The 25,721-nt window shown below is 39.7% G+C and overlaps 1 protein-coding gene across 1 annotated transcript in view; it reads left to right on the top strand.

Moving 5' to 3' along the window:
* The first annotated feature begins 24,442 nt into the window (after positions 1 to 24,442).
* TXLNB (taxilin beta) overlaps positions 24,443 to 25,721 on the top strand; it is a 41,274-nt gene continuing 39,995 nt past the window's right edge. Inside the window, exon 1 of the mRNA XM_053592827.1 lies at positions 24,443 to 24,851. Coding sequence (XP_053448802.1) covers positions 24,446 to 24,851 — 406 coding nt within the window. The 5' untranslated portion in view covers positions 24,443 to 24,445. The remainder of the gene's footprint in view (positions 24,852 to 25,721) is intronic.

Here is a 25,721-nt window from a genome sequence, read left to right as displayed (position 1 = left end):
ATAAATTTTATTTGCCCCCTGTGGTCTGAACGGGTCCTCCCAAATGCAGGTGTTGGACACTTAATCCTCCATGCAACAGGGAGGTGGGGCCTAATGGAAGGTGTTTAAAGCCCAGGGCTCTGCCCTCCTGAATGAAGTAATGGCACTATGGAAGGGCTTTAGGGGTGGGTTTGCCCTCTGCTGCTCTTCTGTCATGAGAAGATGCAGCAGGAAAGTCCTCACCAGAGGCCAGCATCTTGATCTTGGACTTCCTATCTCCAGAACAATGAGAAATAAATTTCTGTTCTTTATAAATTACCCAGCAGCAGTAATCTGTTATAGCAGCAGAAACCAGCATAAGACAGCACCCAAGCACAGTTGTCAATGAGCTGCTGGATATATGAACCTGGAGTCCAAAGGAGCAGGCTGGGCTACAGGTATAAACATGAAAGTCTTCAGGATATGGATGGAGTCTGTGTTAATAAAAAAGAAAAGAGGCCCACCTTAGTCCTTTCTGGGCACTGTAACAAACTGCCACAGACATGGTGCCTTCTAAACAACAGAAATTTCTTTCTTACGGTTATGGAGACTGGCAAGTCCAAGATCAAGGCAGATTTAGCATCTGGCAGTGATGGTCCATTTCTTACACACAGCTTTCTTCTTGATCTAACCTCATACGGCAGAAGGGGTGAGGAGTCTCTCCAAGGCCTCTCTTACAAAGGTACTCACCCCATTCATGAGGGCCTTGGCCTCATGACATAATCATCTCCCAAACGCCCCACTTCCTTGTGCTATCACTCGGGGGTGAGAACTTCAGTATATGAATTTGAGGGGATATACAAACATTCAGACTGTAGCATGAAAACTATTAGCAAATATGTTTTATCCCATATGCCAAAGAGTCTGAGGCCAGAACTTGTCCAGGAGGGAAAGTGTGCCAAGATGAGTTGGTAACACCTACCCTGGAAAGAGGGGCTATGGCAACACATGAGCTGGGCTGTGGCAGCACATGAGCCAGGCCTGTGTCAGACACAGACATGATGCTCCACAGAAGAGCCACCTCTCCAAGGAATGGCTTTGTATACACTTAAGCTTTGAGAGATGTGGTACCTCTCCCCTGCCTCTATCTTGAAGGTGCACAAGGATTTGCTAACATAGCAGATATTCACCCCATAAACTAAAATGCTACCAAACAGCAAATCCCAATGACTCACGGTTTCCCATCACTTTGCATATGAGTTTTGGTATGCTTGAATTACATAGAAACAGAGGGCAGACTGTTGGTTGTCCTAGTCTGTTTAGACTGTTGTTTGGACTGTTATAACAAAATACCACAGAATGGGTGGCTTATAAATAGCAGAAACTTATTTCTCACAGTTCTGGAGGCTGGGAAGTCCAAGATTAAGGCACCAGCAGATTCAATGTCTGGTGAGGGCTGATTTCCTGATTCATAGATTTTGCCTTCTCACTGCACCTTTACATAATAGGGTACAAGGCAGCACTGCAGACCTCTTTTATAAGGGAACTAATCTTATTCATGAGGGCTTGACCCTAATAGCCCAATTACCTCCCAAAAGGTCCTAATGCTATTACCTTGGGTGTTGGAATTTCAACGTATAAATTGTAGGAGGCCACGAACATTCAGACTGTAGTAAGTTCCAACAACTGACCCTGAGACACTGTTACATTGTCAGGCTATGTATTAGTTAAAATTCAATTCAATATGGTAGAAAACCCAAATAATAGAATCTTAAAGGAGACAGTCTGGTGGTAAGTATTCCAGGACTAGCAGGCATAAGCATGACCGCCTAGGTTCCTTCTACTGTTCTGCTTTGTGATCCCAAGCCCATGGCTCCTACCTTCCTCTTGTCTCAGAGGTGGAATGCAGCCAGGGCATCTCTAACCAACACATCCATCTCAGGCAGTAAGAAGAAGAAAGTGGGAAAGGGAAGAAGAGCTTTCCAGAAGCTCATGATTGTCCTCTTTCTCAAGCTGGTATCAAACTCTAACCTCAGGTAAGATCTTCCCACCTCAGCCTTCTAGCGTACCAGGATTACATGAGTGAGCTACCATGCTTAGCAGAAACAATCTATTTTCTAACAAGATTTTCGTATTCTTCTCTGTATACTCTTACCAAATATCAGCTCAAAATAATCCTGATGCCAGAGGCATATTTTAGGGCAGCATATGTCAATGATGGCCACTGCCAAAATCACCCAGGCCTAGGGATCAAACCCTTCCCTTAACTCTTCATCATGCAGCTAAGTGCAGACTGCAACATTTAATAAAGGTATACTGCAGTTTCTCTGATGCAGTGCACCCAATGCACCCTGTCATTTTTCACTTATTATTTAAGCTTGATAAAATTTTACTATTGTTATTATATTACACAATTTAGTATTCACATTTCTTCCTAATTATTTAAAACTGTATCAGTCACAAATGTTGTCTCTTTTCAGCCTGTAACTTGATTTCATAATCCAAATTCCCCTTTTAAATTCCCTATGTCTAAAATAGCATCCATTGTAATTCTCATCATTAAATGCCTATTTTCCCTAAAATTACAAGAAAACAAGCGTGATTTTTTTAAAAAACTAGCCCACATACATTTTATTCATCTCAGTTTAAATTCTTTTTCTTCTATGACTTATTTGATTCCCATAAAGAATTTCAAACTCCCTTGCCTGAATGAATACCCACCCTGGCCTTTCACAATTTTCATAATATATTCTACTTAAAGAGATTCTGAAATTCAAACTTTTCAGAGATGTTATAAATATTCTATTTGTATGAAATTTATATTCGAATAGTGTTTCTTTATTACAACATTCATTTGAGTACTATTCTCAGCAAGAGAGCTGACTAACAAATAATTATATGGATGCAGGCTTCATTCAAAGAATGCATAGATCATGAATTTTACTCATAATTTACTCTGTTTTATGTCAGTAACAAGTGAGGAAAAAAGCTACTTAGTATTGTTCCAGATACAAGTTATCACAAAGTTTGAAATCTCATTTTGCGAACCATACACAGACAAAAATTCCTCATGTAAATGAATACTAGGGCTGCCTGCCATACAAATGACTTCAAAAATAATATTGCAGCTCAACAATTTGCCAAAATTTACCTTTCCAGCATGATCTTTCCAATAACAAACCATCATCCTCAGTTGTTCCTGAAAGCACACACAGAGCTCTTTCTCCTACCTGCTCAACAACACATCCTGCATTTGGTTCTTTGGCTCCAACTCCTGGTCAAGAAACTCTTTCCCAGTCTCTTGTCCTGACGAGCATCCTGAAATCACAAGAGCAGCTACACTCTCTCTATAGGAGAAGAAAAGAAGTTTTCCTTCTTTCTAGATTTGTAGGTAGGGCCCTTATAACAAAAGATAGATTAACAAGAGAAAAATCAACAGAAGTTTATTAATATGTACAATGAACATAAGTATACGTTGGAGAAACTCAGAAATGAGTAACTTAAAGAGGTGGCTAAATTTGGGCTTAAGTACCATTTCAACTGAAACAAAGGATGTGAGAAGGTAAATTGTGGAAAGACAACCACAAAAAGTATGGTAAAAAAAGGTAAGGTGTGTTATGCAGGTTGAAGTCAGCGCCTTCTCCATGGATAGGAGTCTCTTCTGCTACAGTCAGCCTTCTCTTCCTGGTACAGAGAGGGAGACACACTTACAAATTGAGATTTCCTTTATAAATGTACATTTTCCTTACAAAATGGTCTCAGAGCTACTCTGTGTATATATTTCCCAAAATAATCAGCTCTAAATAATCCTTATGCCAGAGGCATATTTTAGGGTAGCATATTCTGGTTTCCTACAACTCTGTCAATGGGCCATTGCCAAAATCACTCAGGCCTAGGGATCAAATCCTTCCCTTAACTCTTCATCATGCAGCTAAGTTCAGACTGCAGCATTTAATAAAGCTGTACTGTAGTTTGTCTGATGCAGTGCACCCAAATGGAAAGTAATCTACAAACGATACCAGAGGTGGCTGCCTTCACAGTTTAGTCTCACCTTGCCTTCAGGGTCCTTATAAGGTTGCCCCTTATAAGCCAGCTTGAACATGATTAAGGGGCAGATTACTCTGAGCAGGAATTCTCTGACTATAACTGTGTCTAAGAGTCCAGGTCATCTATGTTGTTTTGTTTGAGACTGAGTCTCAAGCTGTTGCCCTGGGTAGAGTGCTGTGGCATCATAGCTCACAATAACCTCTAACTCTTGGGCTTGAGAGATCATCTTGTCTCAGTTTTTCTGTTTGTTTTGTTTTATTGTTTTTAGTAGAGACAGGGTCTCCCTTTTGCTCAGGCTGGTCTCAAACTCGTGAGCTCAAGTTATCCACCTGCCTTGTCTTCCCAGAGGGGTCATCTATGTTGAGAGAGAAAAAGAGATTGATTGTAACTTTTTCTCAAGCCTCACATCCTAAGACTGACTCCACTTATTCAGGAAGAAGAAATGCGTCCTTCATAAAAAAAAGTCTGCCTCTTCCCCACAGGACTGTGATCTTACATCATGACCCCATCAGAATACTGAAACATAGTAGTGTAGTGTTTAATTAATGCAGATTATTCACTCTTAACTCATGTAGCACATAGGACATTATGGACTACGTGTGCACATACCTCCAAAATTCACAGTTGAAACCTAACTCCCAATGACACTGCATTATGAAGTGTGCTTTGGAGAGGTAATTATTAGGTCATGAGAGTGGAGCGCTCACAATGAGATTAATGCCCTTGTGAAAACTGTAGTACAGTTCATTCTCTCTGCCTTCTAAGAATAAATCTTCTATAAACCAGGAAGAGGAACTTGACTAGGAACAGATTACTAAAACTTTGAGAAATAAACGTCTGTTGTCTAAGCCACCCAGGCTATGGTACTTTGTAATTGTTGCTGGAATTGACTCAGTCAGGACACAGAACAGTCCAGTCCAGATAGAGCTGCAGACAACCCAGGCCTGATCACTATTTTTTAGTCTACACAAAGTAAAGATTCCTTCTGGATGGCCGTCCTTCCTTCTGGCTCCTGCATTTCAGGCATCTCACGTAAAAACAAAACTAACAACAAACTAAGGCAGAATGTACACAGTTCACAAGGGTATGCAAGAGCATCTTCTTCAACAGTAGACTCTAAATTCATAATGCAAGACACCACACACACACAAATCACAAAGTGTCAGAGTCATGTCCTGGCCTTGTAGACACATTCCTTGTGGGTCACCAAAAAGAACACTTTGTAGCAATGCCCTGTGTCCAGATCCACCCACAGAGTCTCAATTTACTTTTGTATAACTAAATTATCCTTTCCAGAGGTTTTATGCAAAACCAAGGAAAGCCATGGCGCAGAGATAAACGGAAGTCTCTATTTTAGCAAGCGGAATTGCATGCCATTTTTGAAAAGCTTTTCCTACTCTACTGATCAGGATTTCAAAAGGCATTAGGGCCAGAATTCCTGGCGACAACAGGTACAGCATAGGTGAAGAGCTAACGAAACCCTCGGGAAGCTGAAAAACTTGTATATTTGTCTCAGCTCTAGATTAACTGAGTGATACTTAAATTATTATTTCATCAATTGTTCGAACTTACACACACGAACTTAAGTATAGTCATTGTATTGAGATACGATAACATTTCCTCTAATGCAGTAATACTAAATTTTAATTTTAAATTTAATTTTTGAATTTAAAAGACATGTATGTGTCCTTTTTAATATTAAAACTCTTCTTCATTAGGTAGCTGGGTACTCTGAGCTTGGTGTGAAGGGTTCATCATTGGATATATAGAGAGAATAGCTGTCCCTAACCTGCCAGAAGTTTACTTACTTCTGATGGATTGTGTACAGTAAATTGTGAGACTAGGAAATTATATTGAGGGTAGATAGGGTTCTGTTTTGGAAGATTTCACTTTAGTGAGCTTATCAAAGTCGATTTCCCTTTGGATAGCTCTGGGCTTGGCGGGAGAAATCTGGATGCACAGGCTCCAGCCCCAGAGGGTAAGCATTTTGTTTACTAATGTTAAAGGTTGTCCCAGGAAAAGTAGTACTTCTCTGAGGAAGGAGTTTTAACCCCAAGGAAATTGTCAGTTTCCCTCTAGTGCCAACAAAAAAGGTAAGGAGAGCACAGAGCCTGTGTAAGGAAGGAAAGAGGAAGGTCTTTGCCAAGGACAAGAGTGTCAGGCACACCTGCCGGCCCTCTGCCTGGACCCCATGCCCTGAGGTTTCATATGACCAATTCTATGTAATCATTTGAGTTTCAGCTCAAATGTCATCAACATAAAAAAGACTTCCCAAACTGCCTGTGGATGGCAACCTCTTAAGATAGCTTCTCATTGTTAAGATCTTTAAGGAAGAAAAGTCACGATTTTTTGAAAGTATCATTAAAGGAAATAAAATGACTACAATTTAAAATTTATTCTATTCATTCATAGAAGCAAACTTTTTTTCAGAGTTATTCTTAGAAACTAGTGGCTCAAAGAAAAAATTTTAAGGAATTCCCATATTGTTTGAAAGATAAAAATAAACATATTTAACTTTTTCAACCACCTAAGCATTATAACTGTTTATAATCAAAGAAGCTACCCAGTACCATATCACTAATTCTGCTTTCAATTTGCTTGCCAGGGCTCTTTTTAAAAAATAAGTAAACTGTATTGTATATATTTGAAGTTTGTAATAAAATGTTCTGGGGTACATAGATATGTACTGTTATAGTTACAAATATATATATATACATATATACTATATATATAATATATATATATAATACCATGCATATATAGAGTACAGTGGTTATCATAGTGAAGCAAATTAACATATCTGTCACATCACATAGTTGCTTCTTTGTGACAAAAGCAGCTAAAATCTACTTATTTAATAAAAATCCCTAATGCAGAGGGACACCCTATGTATTAGAGCACAGTCACAGCAGGGTAGAAATTTTGAGATATTCATCACAAAGATAATAAATTAATGGAAAATATACTTTAGATATTAGTTGATTTGTAAAAACCCTACTTATGTTGAATTTTTTTTTATAAAGATGAGGTCTTGCTTTGTCACCCAGGATGGAGGGCAGTGGTGAGATCATAGCTCACAGCAGCCTCCAGCTCCTGGGCTCAAGCGACTCTCCACTCTCAACCTTCTGAGCAGCTGGGACTAAAGGCATGTGCAACCACGTCCTGTGGGACATTTGTAACTTTAGTTTTTTTAATACTTATCCAATACTCAGTTCTTCTTTCATAAAATGTCTCCCATATCACATGCTAAGTAAAGTTTGTAGCAATAGAGATTATCTTTAAAACCAATTCATTACATAAATTACAAGGCATGTCACCTACATACACTAAGTCCTAAATTTGTGAGTGTTTGTGGTTGTTACATTAATGTTGCCCACTGAACCTCACTGGGACTTTCTCCTATTGAAATACTGCCACCACTACCAGGTGAAGAAGCCCAAAATAGCCTCCTTGAAGACAAAGCCACGTGGAAGGAGAAAGCCGGTCATCCAGCTGTCCTAACTGTGCCCAGCACATGGACGAACCAGCAGATTATCTGCATGAGGGAATCTGAGTAACCCCAGCAGGAGAACTGACTAGCTTGCCAACAAAATTGCGATAAAAATAATTGTCATTGTTGTAAGACTCCTACGTTTTGGAGTGGTTAGGTATGCAGTATTAGATATCTGATAAAGTATACTACAAGTGTCATGCATTATTAATATTTGTGTTGTGCAAGAATAATGAAAGAGAAAAGAAGTGATTGGAAATGATAATGCTGTCCTGGGAACCTCCAGAAACAATAAGACTGTCTCTTGGAAAAACATGTTACAACCTCTTATGAGGATAATTGAAAGGGGACATGCTGATCTGAGAGAGGTACTATAGACAAAAACTACTACTTTTCCTTTCAGTTAGATTCATGATTTAATTCATAAATGTTTGTTGAGCATAGGTGGTATGTTATGGCATGTCTGTTCAGCCTGCCTTGGTCAATACTTTTATCAGTGACTTAGATGAAGATGTGGCAATAAACTTATCAAAAGTATAGATGAGAGGGGCTCAGGATTTAAGACATTTAATGGAAGAAATCACAATTTCCAAATGTTCCAGTGGTTGGAACAATGAGTCAATTCCATCAGTTTCATAGAGATAGAAATTAAGTCCTTAAATTCCCAATAGCAACTCTACAGTACAGAATTGGAGAATCACATTTTTAAAGCATCCCATTAAAAACACATCAACTAAAACAAAACCCAGGGACATAAGCTGGGAGAGTCAAAAACATGGTAAGGTCGCCAAATAGATGACAGCCATTGGCTACAGCGGAAGTGTGGTGCCCAGAAGGGCAGCGGGAGTCCCCTGCTCCCTGCTTTGGTCAGGTTGCTCCCACCTAGTGTGTTCACTTCTGAGTCTTCACAACAACATGTAAGAGAAACAGGGACAAACTAAGGGAGAAAAACCAAGTGGAGGAAAGGTTGGGAGGCTAGGTCCCAGGAAGAACAATTGTAGAAAGCAAGGAATTCTTTAGCAAAGGTCCATAGAATTTTCAAACATCGGAAAGGCTGTCACGAGGAAGTGGTTTGAAGTGTGGTTGTCTGTGGCTCCTGATAATGAATGCTTAGCCAGGGTCTGAAGAAAAACTGTCTTCATCCTTCAGCCATCCGACTGCTGGCAGGCACGTTTTGTATCATACATGCTTTCACTGAGAATGGCAGGGGCTGTGTCTCCGGAGCATCCCAGCTTGACCCTTGCCATCTATAAGCAGGCCCTGGAATAAACATCAAAAACATCAGAGAAAACCTTTCCTCTGTTTCTGAAATGGCTACAGGAGGAAGCCTTCAAAATGAGAGCAGCTCAGTAGTACTGGAATGAGACAGATTTTTCTCTGATGTCTTGGCAGGAGATACTGATGAGAACCACTCTCACTACCACATCAAACCCTCCTTTATTCATTTGTAAATATTTACTGGGCACTGACTCTGGGTAAGGCCCTGTGTTGAGAAGGCTAACAGGAAAGACACCGTCCTTGGTCTAAAAGAAGTCACAGTTTTGTGGGGAGATGGGCAAATAAATGAAACTTGATGAAATGCTACAATCAGGGCTATTTTCCTAAGTAGATCTTGCAATACCCTATTTGATAGAAATACTAATAAATTGTTTTGATTCTTTTAAGTTTATCTAAAAAATCTTCTGTGGATTAAAAAAATGCATACTTATTAAAGATGAATCCCTTCCTAATTAATTAAGATTATTTGCTATCAGAAACAGATGGAGGACCTGGATTCTTCCCCCAGACCTGATGGTACAGGCAAAACTCTACTTAGAGTTATGTTCATGATTCCACATCTCTGACAGAAATCCTCACTCAGCCCACTTCCATTGATTTATATTATAGACAATATTTAATTTTCCTATAGTAATGTACAACTCTTGTTAAGATTGATCCATTAAATGTGTTTGAGATTCTTAAAAATATGTAAATACCTTTTTTACTCTAAAGCAGTGGTTCTCAACCTTCCTAATGCTGCAACCCTTTAATACAGTTCCTGTGGCTTGCGACCCACAGGTTGAGAACCGCTGTAAGATTTATAAACTGTTAACATCGTAAAATACTGCAGAACCTCTGTAAGTTGACCACACCGGAGACTGGGTAGTCATAGGCCTATTATACTGATATGTACATGTGGTGCATGTTTGTTCTATTTAAATTAGGTCAACTTTAGGAGGTGGCCAATAGAGGAGGTGCAGGCTGTACTGTATATAGATGACTTTACATTTAATTGTTTTTTATTATGTAAGTGAGATTTGGTTCTATGGTCCATCCACAGATGTGTTATAACTATTGATAAACACTTTTTGATACAAATACCACAGCTTAAAAATACATACAGTCATGATCCCTAGCAATTTGTCCAGAGACATTATATCTCAAAATTTGTAGTCAAATTGTCCTTAAATAGAAGATCACAAATACTAATATTTTAAAATATTAATAAGCTGCCAGATCTCATTTCCCTCCAATTTACGATTGCATATATACACACCACATGTTCAAAAATTTCCAATCTTTCACAACACGTCAATCAAGTAATAAGGAGAACTGGTCTACCACTGCCAAACATGCCATGGTGCTAATGGAAGAGCTAAGAACAAGGAGCAGGCTTTGGGGGCTGAAAAGGGTAAGTGAATAAAAATATTTAAGTCATGTTGAATGCATGCTCATGACTTCAACTTGCTATTTAGTTAGACTTTGTATTGCAGGCTATGGAACTTCCTTTCCACAGTCTACGGAATGTTCACATACAAGGTGGTCATTCGCATCTTTTTTAAAGAAAGCATTTGCTCTTAAAACAAAACACTGGCCTAAATCTTCTCTTCTTTTCTTTTTTTTTTTTTAATGGGATGAAGCAGAATTTTCTCCTATGAACTGTCTTCTTAAAGCTACCAGAAACTTGACTTTCTGAAAGAGGGAAGGAAAGTACGCCTGGATTTAACAAGAAAAGCTGTATGAGGACTGGTCAGACTTGGTTTATGCCTCTGAGCGGTATGGCTTCTTTTTCACTCTCTTTGCCAGGGGCTAGAGTCCCTTCATTTTTAGTTTCTCTGGTTTCTGCAGAGAAATCTTCTAAAGATCTTGGCTAGCTGCCTCTGCCCATCTCTCTGGTGTGGGTTTATGTTCGTCTGAAGACCCATTTTAACTGGCTGTCTGCTGCAGCTCTTTTTTCATCTGCAGGAGCGGCGGTGACTGACAACTTTGCCTGTCACCTCTTGAACTCTTCTTTTGCTGCCGTTTTAGTTGAAGTGACCTCCTTTTGTCCACCGTGGTGGTGTTTGCCTTTTCCGTGTCCCTTAATAGACGTTTTGTGTGATACATTCCTTCCCACTGTCTGCATCATTTAAAAACTGATGCGGTTGAATTTTGAATACTTTCCATGACTTTTGCCTGCCCTACAGCCCCAAGCTATGGTGTTTTTCTGCTGATACTCCCACCTTGTGTCAGAAAAGGCCTCCTAACTGATATATTTAGCATTACTCATTTCTGTATTCTTTATGGGTACAGTAGATGAGTTAATAATGCCAAATAAGTGACAAAGCTCAGCAGTAATAAATTCTTCACCTTCTTTTCAAATACTTCATGTTAGTTTTTTCCTTTTTGTTCATTGTTATGGAATTAATGGCTTTCTAGATTAAATGCATTTCAGTTAGCTGGAAGATTTATTATGATTATTAATGGTACAGCTTTGACTAGGGGTAGCTTCCTTTAACCAGGTTCCTGTGTCTTTTTGATATGACTGTATTAAACTCTGAAAGCTTTTTTGCTTTCTAGCACAAGATGACGCAAACTCTCTTATCTATTTCTGAGCCACACATAGACTGAGATGTTTCTCTAAGGATTCTTTTTTTTTTTTTTTTTTATTGTTGGGGATTCATTGTCTCTAAGGATTCTTAATGGGGTATAACATGGGGCATCGTTTTTCCTAGGATATTTCTGTGACAAAACTACTACATTTTTCTTTTAAAGTTTATTTTGATATTTCTAATTCTGTCTAACAGTATAAATTTATACTGTTCCTCCTTATGATGAGGAATTCTATCATTGTAACACATTTTCTCTTATACAAGTAAAAATAATCACTTATTTTCTTCATTTTATTAAAAGTTCCAAGATACCCACACCAACATGGATATGAACGATAAAGTACTTAATGAAACTCAGCATTTTCTACTGCATTGTTTTTAGAAGGGATCTGGGAATGATATGCATTTGAACTACAGTACTTGGTTCTAAAGTTCATTCTTCAGCCTCCATTCTCTGTGGCTTTGGAGGTGCTTCTTTGACAATGGCTTATTTCACTAATTTCAGTGCTTTTGAATCTGAGATCTTCAGCATCCTCACAGGTACTGCAGGCTATCAAACTTTTGCCTTCTCATTAAGTGGCAGCATCGGGCTACTACTTCCTTCATGCACTGATACTCAGCTGTTGGAAGAGAGTCCAGGCGCCAGTACAGTCCACTTTGACAGCATGGTGCTTTGACAGAGATGGTGCTTCATGATGACTTACTGCACAATTAAAAGTTCAAAATCATTTACACAAATTGATGGCAAATTAATTCTTCCTACTCCTCTTTCTATTTCACATTCAATTAAATTTTACCCCTCCTAAACTTTGGCTTTACTTTAAATTTTTTGAAATGGATCTTGCTTCCTCTCTTGAGCCATAAATCCTTCCTTGTAGATACCCCATGCAACACACTCTGCCTCCCTCAGCAACCCAACATGTCATGGAATGTTTTGTTCTAATTTTATGAACCCAAGTGATTTGCCCAGTCAGTACTACTTCCCCAGTGCCAGGCCAGTTCAATGTGTTTCATAATCTGCAGGAAGATCAAGGGATGACTCTATCTGCAAATACATATGTAACATTACATGCAAACTCAGGCTTATGAGTTTTAGACTGAAAGTCTTTCCTTGGCACATGATCCAAAATTCATAAATTTTGAAATATCATCTGATGGATCATCACTTATCAAAAACACATATGTCAATTTAATTACCAGTGACACTAGTATAGAACTCCAATTTCTCAGAGGCCTCTGGATAAATAAAAATATCCATTACTTTAATATTTTATGAATCCGAACTTCCACTAACCACTTTAGAATATCACAAAATAAGCAGAAAGTATCAAAACGAGATAGTTTAATAGAAATATGATGTACATTTACATAAGGTAATTGCATATTTTTATATCAGTTTTTATGCAGAAATCTGAATTTGTGTCGCTTATCCTTATGGAGAAAAACGCAAATCACATTAAATTTCACTGTTTTATTATACAATATAGATATGATTACCTTTCAAAATTTACCAGATTTTTTAATACAGCATCAGCCAATTTGGGAATAAATATTGTAGAAAACCCACTAGATTTATTTTTATTGTTGCTGATGTTCAACCGTTTTCTCTCTAGAACTGGGAATTTTGCTGTTAGGACAGTTTTTAAATAGTCATTCTTTCCTCTCTCTCAGGCCAAGTTTCTCATTTATTTCTTGACCTTTTTTTTTTTTATTAGCACAAAGTTAAATTTCTTTTAGTGAGCTTAAATCTTCAACATACAAAAAAGTATTCATTTAAAACAGCTTATTTGTATAATATTTAACTTTATATACATACACATATATTGTCATTATATTTTTTAGCTAAGCATTCATAAAATTCATTAAAGCAAAATATCCAAATACAACTTTTTGTATCATATCATCTATGCTTTCACCCAATAAAGATTCATAGTTTCAATTAAATATAACTTTTATGTGCTTGTTTGTGCCTCCTTCCCCCACCCACCCACTGGCCTCCTGGCCCCCTAATAAAAGACACTCGTTCTTTAAATCCTGAGACCTTTGAATTTTAAAACTATCTAAGATGTTAGGAGCCTGCCAAGGGTTGCTTGCTTTATTTCATCTCTTCGTTTTGTTTGGGGGAAGAAACAAGTCCTTTCTGTTAATGTACACTGAGTTGTTTACAATAATACACAAATTTAAGTATTTGAATATGTACCAGGGAGGGAGGGGTTCATTCATTTTTATCTATATCAAGTTACTCTGAAAGTAAGGCCCAGGCAACAGAAGCCTTGATTTCTGTGAACAGACTTTCAGTGAGGGCTCTTTGTCCCACTCCGTGTAGGGAGCTGCAGTATAGCACTTCCTCTGGGGAGGACCCTGAATATTCCACACCATTCCTTCTAGAATGTGCTCTTCTAATCCCTGGGAGACTCAGTGGCCATATTTTGGGGGCTTGCTTTCATTTCCAGATAAGCTATAGATGATTTCCTAGCAGCCCTAAAGAAAGGATATATGGAGGGTTTTGGAGACCTCATAGGAAGGTAAGATTTGCAGCTCAGAGCAACTTGGAGGAGATTTGCGCAGCATTCATGTCCAGGGAGCTAGCAGGTACCATTACTTGGCAGGGTCTTGCTTTGTTCCCTGGCTAAAGTGCAGTGATGTCCTCATAGCTGACTATAGCCTCTAACTCCTGGGCTCGCACATCACTACACTTGGCTAATTTTTTTATTTCTTACAGAGATGGGGTCCCACCATGTTGCTTGGTATCAATGCCTTTAATAATAGCCATATTCCCCAGCAAGGTCTTCTAAGGTGTCACCATTTGCACTTGGTGGCTCTGTAAAGATACCTGAGAGGACACCCCTGCAAGTTTTCCTTCATGTTTTTAATGATCTCACAGCCTCCCTTGGGTATCTGTGAGGAGGGCAGTTAGGAATATGTCCTTGTCACAGGTACCCTGATTTCATCTGGTCGTGGTTCCTGGTGTTGAATCTAGGAACACCACATCCCATAAATGTAGGGGCACGGACTCTATTTTGCATGAATAGTGATCCTGGAGTTAGGTAATCAGGCTGTTCAGGCAGGATCCAACTACAATTTGGGGTCCTACCTGACACAATTCCAAATTTATACAGAACAAGGGACTTAAAACAGCCACCATCCTGTTTTCTAACATATCTTAATGACAGGCTTTCCTTTAAACACAAGTTCAACCTTAGACCCCTCAAACCTGGAGAATTGCTTTGTGATGGGCAGGGGAGGAGAGGCCTCGTGACTCTCAAGAGGGGAAAGAAGAACTCATGACCCCCAAGAAGAGAATAAAGAGAACTTATGATACTAAACAGTGTAGGGAAATATGAACCTTGTAATCATTAGTTAGAAAACCTCAAAAGGGCTATTTGAAAGAGATGCCTTTATCAAACTTTTCAAAGGGGTCACGCTGCCTGTATGGTAGAGCAGCATGGATCTATCATTTTCAGAGACTTTATTTCTTTATTTAACTGTGGGCAAGTAGTGCTGTCTCATGAGGAAGGGCCAATTTTTTCATCAAATATCATCTACCAAAGGACAGATGAGGATGGCTCTAGGACCTCTGAGTCTGAGGGAGGTGGGGAGATCATCTGAGAGGTCTCTTCCTCTCTTCCATCCCATAGTACTCATCAAACCTCAGGAAAGGAGGAATGAGAAGAGGGAAGGCAAGGCAAAAAATATCACTGGCAAGAGGTACCAGTCCAAACTATGGGTGGCTTGGCACCCTCAAAGTTGGGACCACTGGCAGTTGACATTTCAGTCAATCTGCATCACTGCCTTCTTCTTGTCATAAGTGAAGGTTCATTGTGGTATTGCATGAAAATAGTTCTTTCAAGTGGAACATATTTCCCAAATTTCCTGTGGGTAACATGAGCCAGAAGAAAAAGCACACCACAAAAAAAAAAAGATAATAATAACTTGAGTTCCTAGAGTCCAGCATTTCTCTATCCAAGGTGATGTTAAAAGTAGTCAAAAGCCAGCAGGGCTTTCCTGCCCACAGGCCACAACGAGTAGATTTCTACCCAAAGGGGTGGCCTGGAACTCTACTGGACATCCAAAGATGACAGATGCTTTAATCAGGATCGAGATGAGAGATGTCCCCATTCTTCAATCATGTGGCCCTCAAGCCCTCTTGCTGGCTGTTGGGACAACAGAGCCTGTTCCTGGGAAATGTTACTGTAGCCGCCAGTAGCCCTCAGTGGACACACTAAATGAACAAGTCCATATTCAGCCCTGTGCTCCTGAACCTCACCCACATCCAGCAGTGGGGTGACGAGGGGCTCTTCCAAGACGGAGAGGTCCAAAATTATTGCCAAATAGCACATCTTATTCTGATTTTTTTTTTAATAGTGATAAGCCAAATCTCCCCTGTAGAATGCACATAGCAGTATTTTGTTGATTCAGATTAAACAGAGTCAATATAAAGAAGCTTAGCCTAGAATCTATCTGCATTATTTATAAGAAGAGCTTCATGATTAAATTGCTATTTTAAAAAAGATAAGTGCAATTTTTTTTTTTTTTTTTGTAGAGACAGAGTCTCACTTTATGGCCCTCGGTAGAGTGTCGTGGCCTCACACAGCTCACAGCAACCTCCAACTCCTGGGCTTAAGCGATTCTCTTGCCTCAGCCTCCCGAGTAGCTGGGACTACAGGCGCCCGCCACAACGCCCGGCTATTTTTTGGTTGCAGTTTGGCCGGGGCCGGGTTTGAACCTGCCACCCTCGGTATATGGGGCCGGCGCCCTACCGACTGAGCCACAGGCGCCGCCCAAAGATAAGTACAATTTAATAAAGCTACTTAAGAAGTGTTACTCTTGGGCGGTGCCTGTGGCTCAGTGAGCAGGGCGCCGGCCCCATATACCAAGGGTGGCGGGTTCAAACCCAGCCCCGGCCAAACTGCAACAAAAAAATAGCCGGGCGTTGTGGCCTGTAGTCCCAGCTACTCGGGAGGCTGAGGCAGGAGAATTGCCTAAGCCCAGGAGTTGGAGGTTGCTGTGAGCTGTGTGAGGCCACGGCACTCTACCGAGGGCAATAAAGTGAAACTCTATCTCTACAAAAAAAAAAAGAAGTGTTACTCTTTCCAAATATAAGTGTAGCACCTAATGTTTATACAAATTTTAGGCTATTTTATTCTTGAAAGCTAGTCCACTTCACCTTTTACTAGAAACAATAAATATCGCCAACGCCTAATGCTTGCCTTAAATAATAAAATAATAATAAAACCAAATTCTTTTCATAGGGTGGAATCATATTTCACTTCTGGAAATCAACTGCACACAACCAGTACAAATTCACCATGGGAAATGAATATTTTAACTTGCTACATGACTTGTGTTTAGACTAATAGAAAATAATCTCTCCTTGGCCATAAGCTCACACTTTCCCCTCATTTTAGAAAGAGAAAGGTAATGTGTTCTGAATAGGAAAAGTATACAAAGATTTGCCTCCCCCCAACCTAAGCCAGATCTAGCCTAGGTCAAGTGTGTGAATGTGTGTATGTATGTGTATAGTGTGTGTGTGTGTGTGTACATACATATATATATACATACACACCACGACCAAGAGATGATACATTAGATTCTCAGACTTCCACTTGGTTTTGGGCAGCAACAGTGTGAAAATGTTATCGGTGTAGGAGATACTAATTCCCATTTACAAGCTAAATTTAAACACATTATTACTGAAATTAGTTAACAGAGATTGTGTATTCGTACTAGACTACATTTACTGTAAGAGTCTTATAACAATCATATCAAATAAGTAGCCCCATTTTATTGAGTAGGAAATTGGAGCTAAAGAAATTAAAATATATTTTAAGGAAAAAACTTATCTGGAATTTACAGGGAAGCTACCTGATTATAAGGCTCATAATCTTAATTTTTATCAACATATGACTTCTGCTTCCCTTCAGCGTATGGTAAAAAAAGTAGAGAATTTATGAACTTTTCAATTGAAAGAGATCTTAAGTGGATCATTTAATTCCTCTCCCTTCCAGAAATTTCTTCCCCAATGTTCCTGAAAGAAAAAGCAACCAAATTTCTATTGGATATTTCCAATGCTCAAGATTCTTATTTTGGGGGGCAGTTTATTTCAGTACTGGACTGCTGTAATAGTTAAATAAATCTTCCTAACTCCAAAATGGCAGCATGAAGATAATTCTGTTTTCTTTTCCTCTAAAATTTATCAGCAAACAACAAGAGGAAAAAAAAAGCAGAAAAGGAAATTCCAACATCAAAGAAACCAGAAGAATTGAGTCCCTAAACCCCAAACCACAACAGATGAGGAATAGAACAAAGGACTTAGTGGTAAATGATTCGACAGAAAACATGTACTTTACAAGAATGGGGCTGGATATCAGCGGAAAGGGCTACCAGTGAGAGCAAGCTGATTTGCCTGGTAGACTCTGAAAAGACTAAAGAATTTGAGGTTTAATACCCAGCACATGGAGAAACTATTGAAAGTGATAGTAAGGTAGGAGACTTAGTAGGACAGTTTATCCGTCCATTGTACCCAACTGTTGTATTGTTTCTTTGTTTGTTTGTTTTAAGAGATAAGGGCTTATTACATTGCCCAAGGTAGACTGGATCCTCCTCAGTAACTATGACCACAGACATGTGCCCCCACACTTAGTTTATTTGCTTTTCTTTTTTAAGCCTCACGTTGTAACCCTTAGTAGGGTGCTTTGGCATCATAGCTCACAGCAACCTCAAACTCTTGGGTTCAAGTGATCCTCTTGCCTCAGCGTCCTGAGTAGTTGGGACTACAGGCACCACCACAATTTTGTAGAGACAGGGTCTCGCTCTTGCTCAGGCTGGCCTTGAACTCCTGAGTTCAGGCAATCCACCCACCTCAGCCTCCCAGAGTGCTAGGATTACAGGTGTGAGCCACTGTGCCCAGCCTGATTTTTTTTTTTTTTTTTAACCAGGAGAAGGAACAGTTAGTACAAAGAGTCCCCAATCCCACCCTACAAAATCAAGTCACTTTCAGGTACCTCTGTCTGCTCTCTGGAGAAGCTCAACAACCAGAAAGGCTCTGGAATCAGGGATGTGGACACAGATGAGGAACAATGACAAAAGGAGAAGGAGACCATAGAAATAAAAATTATGCAATAATTAGAATAGATCAAATGTTGAAGAAACTGTCACTTCCCAAAGCACATTGTAGAAAAATACCATGAAGATGGATAAAGGACTTAAATTTAAGGCATGAAACAATAAAAATCCTCAAAGAAAGCATAGGAAAAACACTGGAAGATATTGGCCTGGGGAAAGACTTCATGAAGAAGACTGCCATGGCAATTGCAACAACAACAAAAATAAACAAATGGGACTTCATTAAACTGAAAAGCTTCTGTACAGCTAAGGAGACAATAACCAAAGCAAAGAGACAACCTACACAATGGGAAAGGATATTTGCATATTTTCAATCAGACAAAAGCTTGATAACTAGGATCTATAGAGAACTCAAATTAATCCACATGAAAAAAGCCAACAAGCTCATATATCAATGGGCAAGAGACATGAATAGAACCTTCTCTAAAGATGACAGATGAATGGCTAACAAACACATGAAAAAATTTTCATCATCTCTATATATTAGAGAAATGCTAATCAAAACAACCCTGAGATATCATCTAACCCCAGTGAGAATGGCCCATGTCACAAAATCTCAAAACTGCAGATGCTGGCATGGATGTGGAGAGAAGGGAACACTTTTACACTGCTGGTGGGACTGCAAACTAGTACAACCTTTCTGGAAGGAAGTATGGAGAAACCTCAAAGCACTCAAGCTAGACCTCCCATTTGATCCTGCAATCCCATTACTGGGCATCTACCCAGAAGGAAAAAAATCCTTTTATCATAAGGACACTTGCACTAGACTGTTTACGGCAGCTCAATTTACAATCGCCAAAATGTGGAAACAGCCTAAATGCCCACCAACCCAGGAATGGATTAACGAGCTGTGGTATATGTATACCATGGAATACTATTCAGCTATTAAAAAAAATGGAGACTTTACATCCTTCGTATTAACCTAGATGGAAGTGGAAGACATTATTCTTAGTAAAGCATCACAAGAATGGAGAAGCATGAATCCTATGTACTCAATTTTGATATGAGGACAATTAATGACAATTAAGGTCATGGGGGGGGAGGAAAAGCAGAGAGAGGGAAGGAGGGAGGGGGTGAGGCCTTGGTGTGTGTCACACTTTATGGGGGAAAGACATGATTGCAAGGGGGACTTTGCCTAACAATTGCAATCAGTGTAACCTGGCTTATTGTACCCTCAATGAATCCCCAACAATAAAAAAAAAAGAAAAATACCATGAACTCAAACAACAGTAGCAATTTGGGTTCAGCAGAACACTATCTGCCACATAAAGGTGTTGTTAACTTGAAGTGTATTTATTGATTTTATGGAATTTAAAAAATATATTTATTTGTACATGAATATTTTATAATTACTCTAAGCACAAGAAGAATATCCTTATTTTCTTATTTGTATATATTGGTGCACATAATAATATAATCCTTTAAGTAATTTCAATGTTAAGTTATTCTGTTAAGAGAATCTATAGAGTCCTCAAATGTGAGGAGCACTGACTTATTGTTATTTCTGAAAGATCTGATCAGGTCAGTTTGTCACAATGCAGGTTGGAATCCCACCCAACTTGTGGCACTCACCAACTATGTATCAACCTAACTCCTTCTTTCCTTGATTTTAATTCACCCACTGTTTTATCAAATGTCAGTGTAAACAGCTTCCCTGTCTTCGTCCTTGGTATTTCTTTATCCCACCCCCTACTTGTTGGGTGAACTCATCTAAGTATATCTTACGCCTCCTCTGAACTCACAGAAAGTGGTAGGAAAATGTTGGGGGGTGGAATGCTTCAGTTTCCGTTTGCTGCTATAACAATTTAGTGGCTTAAAAACAACAGAAACTTACTATTTTACAGTTCTGGGGTTCAGAAATCCAAAATGAGTTTCACTAGACTAAAATCAACATGTCAGCAGGCTTGCATTCCTCTGGAGGCTCTCAAGGACAATTCTTTTCCTTACCTTCCCCAGCTTCTAGAGCAGTGGTTCTCAACCTTCCTAATGCCACGATGTATTTTCATTGTTACAAAAGGGTCGCGACCCACCGGTTGAGAAACACTGTTCTAGAGGTTTCCTGGATTCCTTGGTTCATAGGCCTACATCACTCTGGCTTATGCTCAGTCACCAAATCTCTTCTGACTCTGATCTTCCAGCCTCCCTCTCTTATTTTTGTTAATACAAAGACCCTTGCAGAGTACAATGGGCCCTCCCAGATAATCTGGGATAATCAATCTAAGGATTTAATCATATCTGCAAAGTCCTTCTTGCTATATAAAGTAACCTGTTCACAGATTCTAGGCATCAGGACGTGGGTATCTCTTGGTTGGCATTACTCTGCCTACCACAAGGAGTGCAACTATGTCCAGCCTGTCCCCAGAGCAGAAATTCAGACACAGGAATTTGCTTTGGAAGAACATTCTCCAAATACAGAAGGGAAAAGGGAATGGACTCAAGAGAGAGGCGTTTTATGGTAAACAAGGAGGTTCTTTTTCTGAAGAGGATTAAGGAACGTGTTGAGGATTTGGAAAGGGTGGGCAAGCTGCTGTGGAAAGGTGGAGACACCCCCAAATAATGAAGAAAAAGCAGACAGCTTCCCAAAGGTCTTGTCTGAGATGTGAATGCAGTTACCTGTGGCAGACCGTGCTCTGGGGTCACACCCATCACCACGGGCAATAAGGTTACATTCAACCCTATTCCAAAATAGCCATCAAAATTTTTACTTCAAATTTTGCGAAACGAGCCAAACAATGACATCATAATTAAAGTGGGTTCTAGCACCTCCCTGTTCTCATGCCACTGTTTGCCTTTTCCCACCATCCCTCTAAGAAACTTGACACTAATTAGACTTGCACAAAGAGGAAAAAAAAAGAAAGATGAATCATCAACCACACTGGAGATAAACCCAGAAATAATAAAGACTCTGCCTGAAAGAACAACAATGCTGAAAGATTCACTTGCCAAAAGGGCTCTGTCCTCAGGAGTGAGTTTTTACAAGAACAAAACGTGGAAACATCTGATGAGATCCACCGGCTGCTTCTCTTTTCTGAGATGTCTCCCCTGGCAACAGCTAGAGAAGCTTGGGTGTATTTCTCGCTCGCTGTGTCATTTGATGTGCCTTTCTCCACCCCCAGCCCACCGCCCTCCTGCTGCCGGCCTGGAGTGAGCGGGTGTGTGTGCGTGTGTGTGCGTGTGTGTGTTGGGTTTCTCTCCCTGTGAGAACGCAGCCAGCCCCCTTCTGCTGTTGCTGTCCTGACTTGCTTTCTGCGGCCTCTTTCTTCTCCTCTCTCTCCTAGCTTAGCTCCTTGCCTCTGGTAAGTATGACAAACACTCCCCCCGGCCCCACGAGAAGATGTAGCGTGCTGTGTGTGCTGTCCGAAACTTCCATCTTTGAGACTGGAGAACTTTCCATTATTGTATTTATAATTAAAACGTGTTGCTCAGGAAGGGCAGTGTGTAAGATGGTCCCCCGGGACTGTGAGAAAATTCTCCCTCCAGGGAGAGGAGGAGAACGCCATAAAGTTTATATAATATAAAATTCAGAAATAAATTATTTGCCATAAAATTTATTAATATAAAAGGAATAAATTAAAAGTAACAAAGTTCCGTGACTCCCCCCCACCCCTTTTATTGGTTTGTCTTAAGGCCACTTTTAGAAATGGACTTGTCCTGGGTTTACAATGATTCAATTATTCTAGGGGTTTTTTCCCAATGTTTTCCTTTTTCTCTCTTTTATTCCAGAATATTAGGGAGTACGTGTGTTTTGTTTACATTCTTCGTTTTTTGCACAAGCTGAGTCAAAGTTATGCCCCCCCTCCAATATGTACTATACCAAATAGTTGTGAATCTTCTGTTTTAAAATAAATGTGGAACATGAGTTTAATGAATATCCATGGAATTAAGTATTTAAAATCAGTGAGTGTGGCATCTGATAATGAATAAACCAAATACAAATAAAAAACATGCACGTAGACTAACCACAGTAAAATTCCTATGGAGAACTATGTTTAAGTTCATTGTTCTGAAGTTTGGTTTACTTTAGATTTTATTTCATCCCAAAGGTAGTGTCTCCAAACACTTTAAAAGTCACATAGGGATTTAAACCAGCAAATCTTTACTGTTTTTGATTTGATTGAAAAAGTAGTCTCTTGATTTTCAAGGCTGAAATGCTAAATGCCCTGACTCATTTCAGAATAGCTTAAAATAACTTCTGGCCGGACAACAGGTGCCACGTGTCTTTCTCTGAGTTCGGGGAAAGCGTAAGTTATATATAGATGCGTGGAGGTCAGGATAAACAAATTCCAGTGAGGAAGACAACAAAACTGTTTACTGCGTTATTTTATAGTCAAGTTGGTGAATAGTAGAAGAAAAAAAATACTTCCTCTAAGTTCCAAGTACTGGGTGAGTATCACAAGTGGGTGGTAATGTCTGTCCGTTGAACCTTCTGTTTTTGTTGAAATCCAAGCATTTGACAACTGAGAATGGGCAGAGGAAGTGGTGCAGTTTTTAGAACAGTATGCTTATGTTTTCACTTTCATGCCACCCCAAGAGTAGAACTAGTGAATTACAGGGCTTTTGCCATCATTTTAGGCTGCTAATTAGTACCATGACCGTAAGTGTTATTTAAAAATAAGATGCCCCGTAACTTAAAGGCCTAAGCCAATCTGTTGCAACCCTATTTGTCCGTCACTCTTTCCTAAGGCTCCTGATGATATCTAAATTATTTGCCCAGTTCATCCTCTCCTTGTCTGTCAGATATTGCTATTTCTTAAAAATTATTAAGCTTTCCCAGAGCTTCTTGACTTAGAAGAGAAAGTGGTAATCTGTTTGTTTTTTTAAGGTCTTTCTTTTTTCTGAACTGCCAATAGTGTGGGAAAAATTGAAAAATAATAAAAAGTCATTTTTTTATATTGGAATAAAAGGGTTTTGTAGAAATTTAAAGAATTATTACTGTAAGTATTTCCGCGTTTTCACACTAGTTGGTTTATATATACCTTTTCTCCTTCCCCGTCTTATTCCAAAAATGATGCTAGTTTGAACCTTAGAAAAAGTGTTCGAGAACATGGGTGCAGTGGCTCACGCCTGTCATCCTGCATTCTAGGAGACCAAGGTGGGAGGATCAGTTGAACTTAGGAGTTTGAGACTAGCCTGAGCAAGAGGGAGCCCCCATCTCTACTAATTTAGAGAAATTAGCCAGGTGTTATGTCAGGCCCTGTAGTTCCAGCTACTTGGGAGACTGAGGTAGGAGGATCCCTTGAACCCAGGAGTTTGAGGTTGCTGTGAGCTAGGCTGAGCCACAGCACTCTAGCCTGGGACAATAGAGTGAGACTTGTCTAAAAAAAATTTTATAGAAGGGTTCTGTTGATTGATAATGTGCGTGAGTGCATTGGGTTTGCTTGTCAGGGAAAAGAAAATACCAGAAAAGCAAGAAATGCCTCCTGTATCCAGTGTAATAATACATTTAGACCAAAGTATTCATACCAATCAAACCTTAATTTACAGATTCAAAGAATGTTTAGGGATGCTATTGTTATGAATAATTTTAATAAGTTCCATGACTGTCGTGTTAAATATCTCAAGTTCAAAAGAAAACTAACACCATTTTAAACACTTAAAATGTATACACCCATCCCTCCAATGATTGTTAATCTACACAGAGTTATATAAGAAAATGACTATTCTAAGCAAAATGACAAATATGGCCATGAAAAACATTAGCATGAATTAGTCTCTTAAAGTCCATGGTAAGAGATACTGCTGAAAATTGAAGATCAAGATGAAAAATATGTTAGTAGTATGATTTACAAAAACAGCTTCCCACTGTTCCTACCTTATTCATTGTAGTAACAGTGGTTTGTAAAAATATGTTCATTCAATGTTAAAAAATCATAATTAGTTAGTATCCACTTGGGGGTTTTTCTTACCATTAACCTGCAACTGGGTTAACGCTACACAACCTAACTGTGCTTACCACTAGGTACTCCCCCCCAGCATGGAGACAAATCATTCTGAACAGCTCTCAGCAGAACCACAGGCAGCCCCCACAGGAGACAGTTCTTCACTACCCAGCCCAAATGACCTCGAGAAGCACACCAGTCAGGACACACTGGGAAGGGAGGCAAGCAGGCCCCCCGACATCTCTGAAGAGTTGAATCGACAGCTGGAAGACATCATCAGCACCTACGGCTCTGCCACTGGCACAGTAGGGGAAGCGGGCCCTGCCAAGGCCGAGGAGCAGCCGGAGAGTGCAGACCCGCCTGACCACGAGGATGTGGACTGTGAAGAAACCAATGAGGAGGCCGAAAAAGAACCCTCTGCTTCTGGAGAGTCATCCACAGTCAGAGAGCCTGTCAGCAACAGAGAGCAAAAATTGGAAAAGAAAATCCTGAAAGGATTAGGCAAGTTGTTGTGTTCTATTATTACATATGGCTTTTTGGTGAATTCTTCTTCCAACGTGTACTAAAAGTTGTGTCTAATATTTGAATGACTGTCACAGCTTCCATCGGAGTCTCCCCACATTTTCTTTTCCTATTCTTGCCTCATGCCTGTTCCCTTCAATAGGGCTCAAGTGAACTTTCCAACATGGTACCCACCTACCCTCTGTCCCAAGGGCTTCCCAATGCTTAGGATGAAGACAAAAGTTCTTAACATGTTCTCCAAGTTTCTAGTGGTCTAATCCCAACCAGGTCCAGTTTTATCTCACATCATTCCACTCCACGACACCCCTTCCCTGAACACCCTGCCCCATTGATCACCACCACCACTGCAGCCTAGCAGCTAGCCCTTCTGAACGTCTCCATCCCACATTCAGTTGGTGGAATGTGTGATGCTCCAGGCCTACAGGCCTGTGCACATCTTATTTTCATTACCTAGAAATCTCTACAGAGTCCCCAGTCCTCCAATGAATATTTACCAATTCCTGGTCTTCGTGAGGCCCTGTAGCAGATGCATAAAGATAAGTCATAGCCCTTTGGTCAGGGGGCACTAGGTATAGTGGGGGGGAAGCATGCATCTAACATAATTATTATAGAGGATAAACAATAGAAACAGGCAGAGGAAAGTTTTTAGGAGAGCGTGGGGGATTGGCTGAGAAAGACCTCCTGTCTCTCTTCCTTGTGGAAACACTCATTATAAATGCCATCTCTTATGCAATACTTTCCCTAGTATGTCCAGATATAGCGAGCACCACCTTCGTCAGTTTTCCATCAAAGTTTTTTAACTTAGCAATCATTTGTTTATATGCCTTGCATGCTAGATGGAGAATCTGT

The sequence above is a fragment of the Nycticebus coucang genome, chromosome 5 (assembly GCF_027406575.1).
Source record: "Nycticebus coucang isolate mNycCou1 chromosome 5, mNycCou1.pri, whole genome shotgun sequence".
In the NCBI taxonomy this organism is placed as follows: domain Eukaryota; kingdom Metazoa; phylum Chordata; class Mammalia; order Primates; family Lorisidae; genus Nycticebus; species Nycticebus coucang.
The sequence above is the reverse complement of the archived record's forward strand: the minus strand, read 5'-3'. Positions and strand labels throughout refer to the sequence as shown.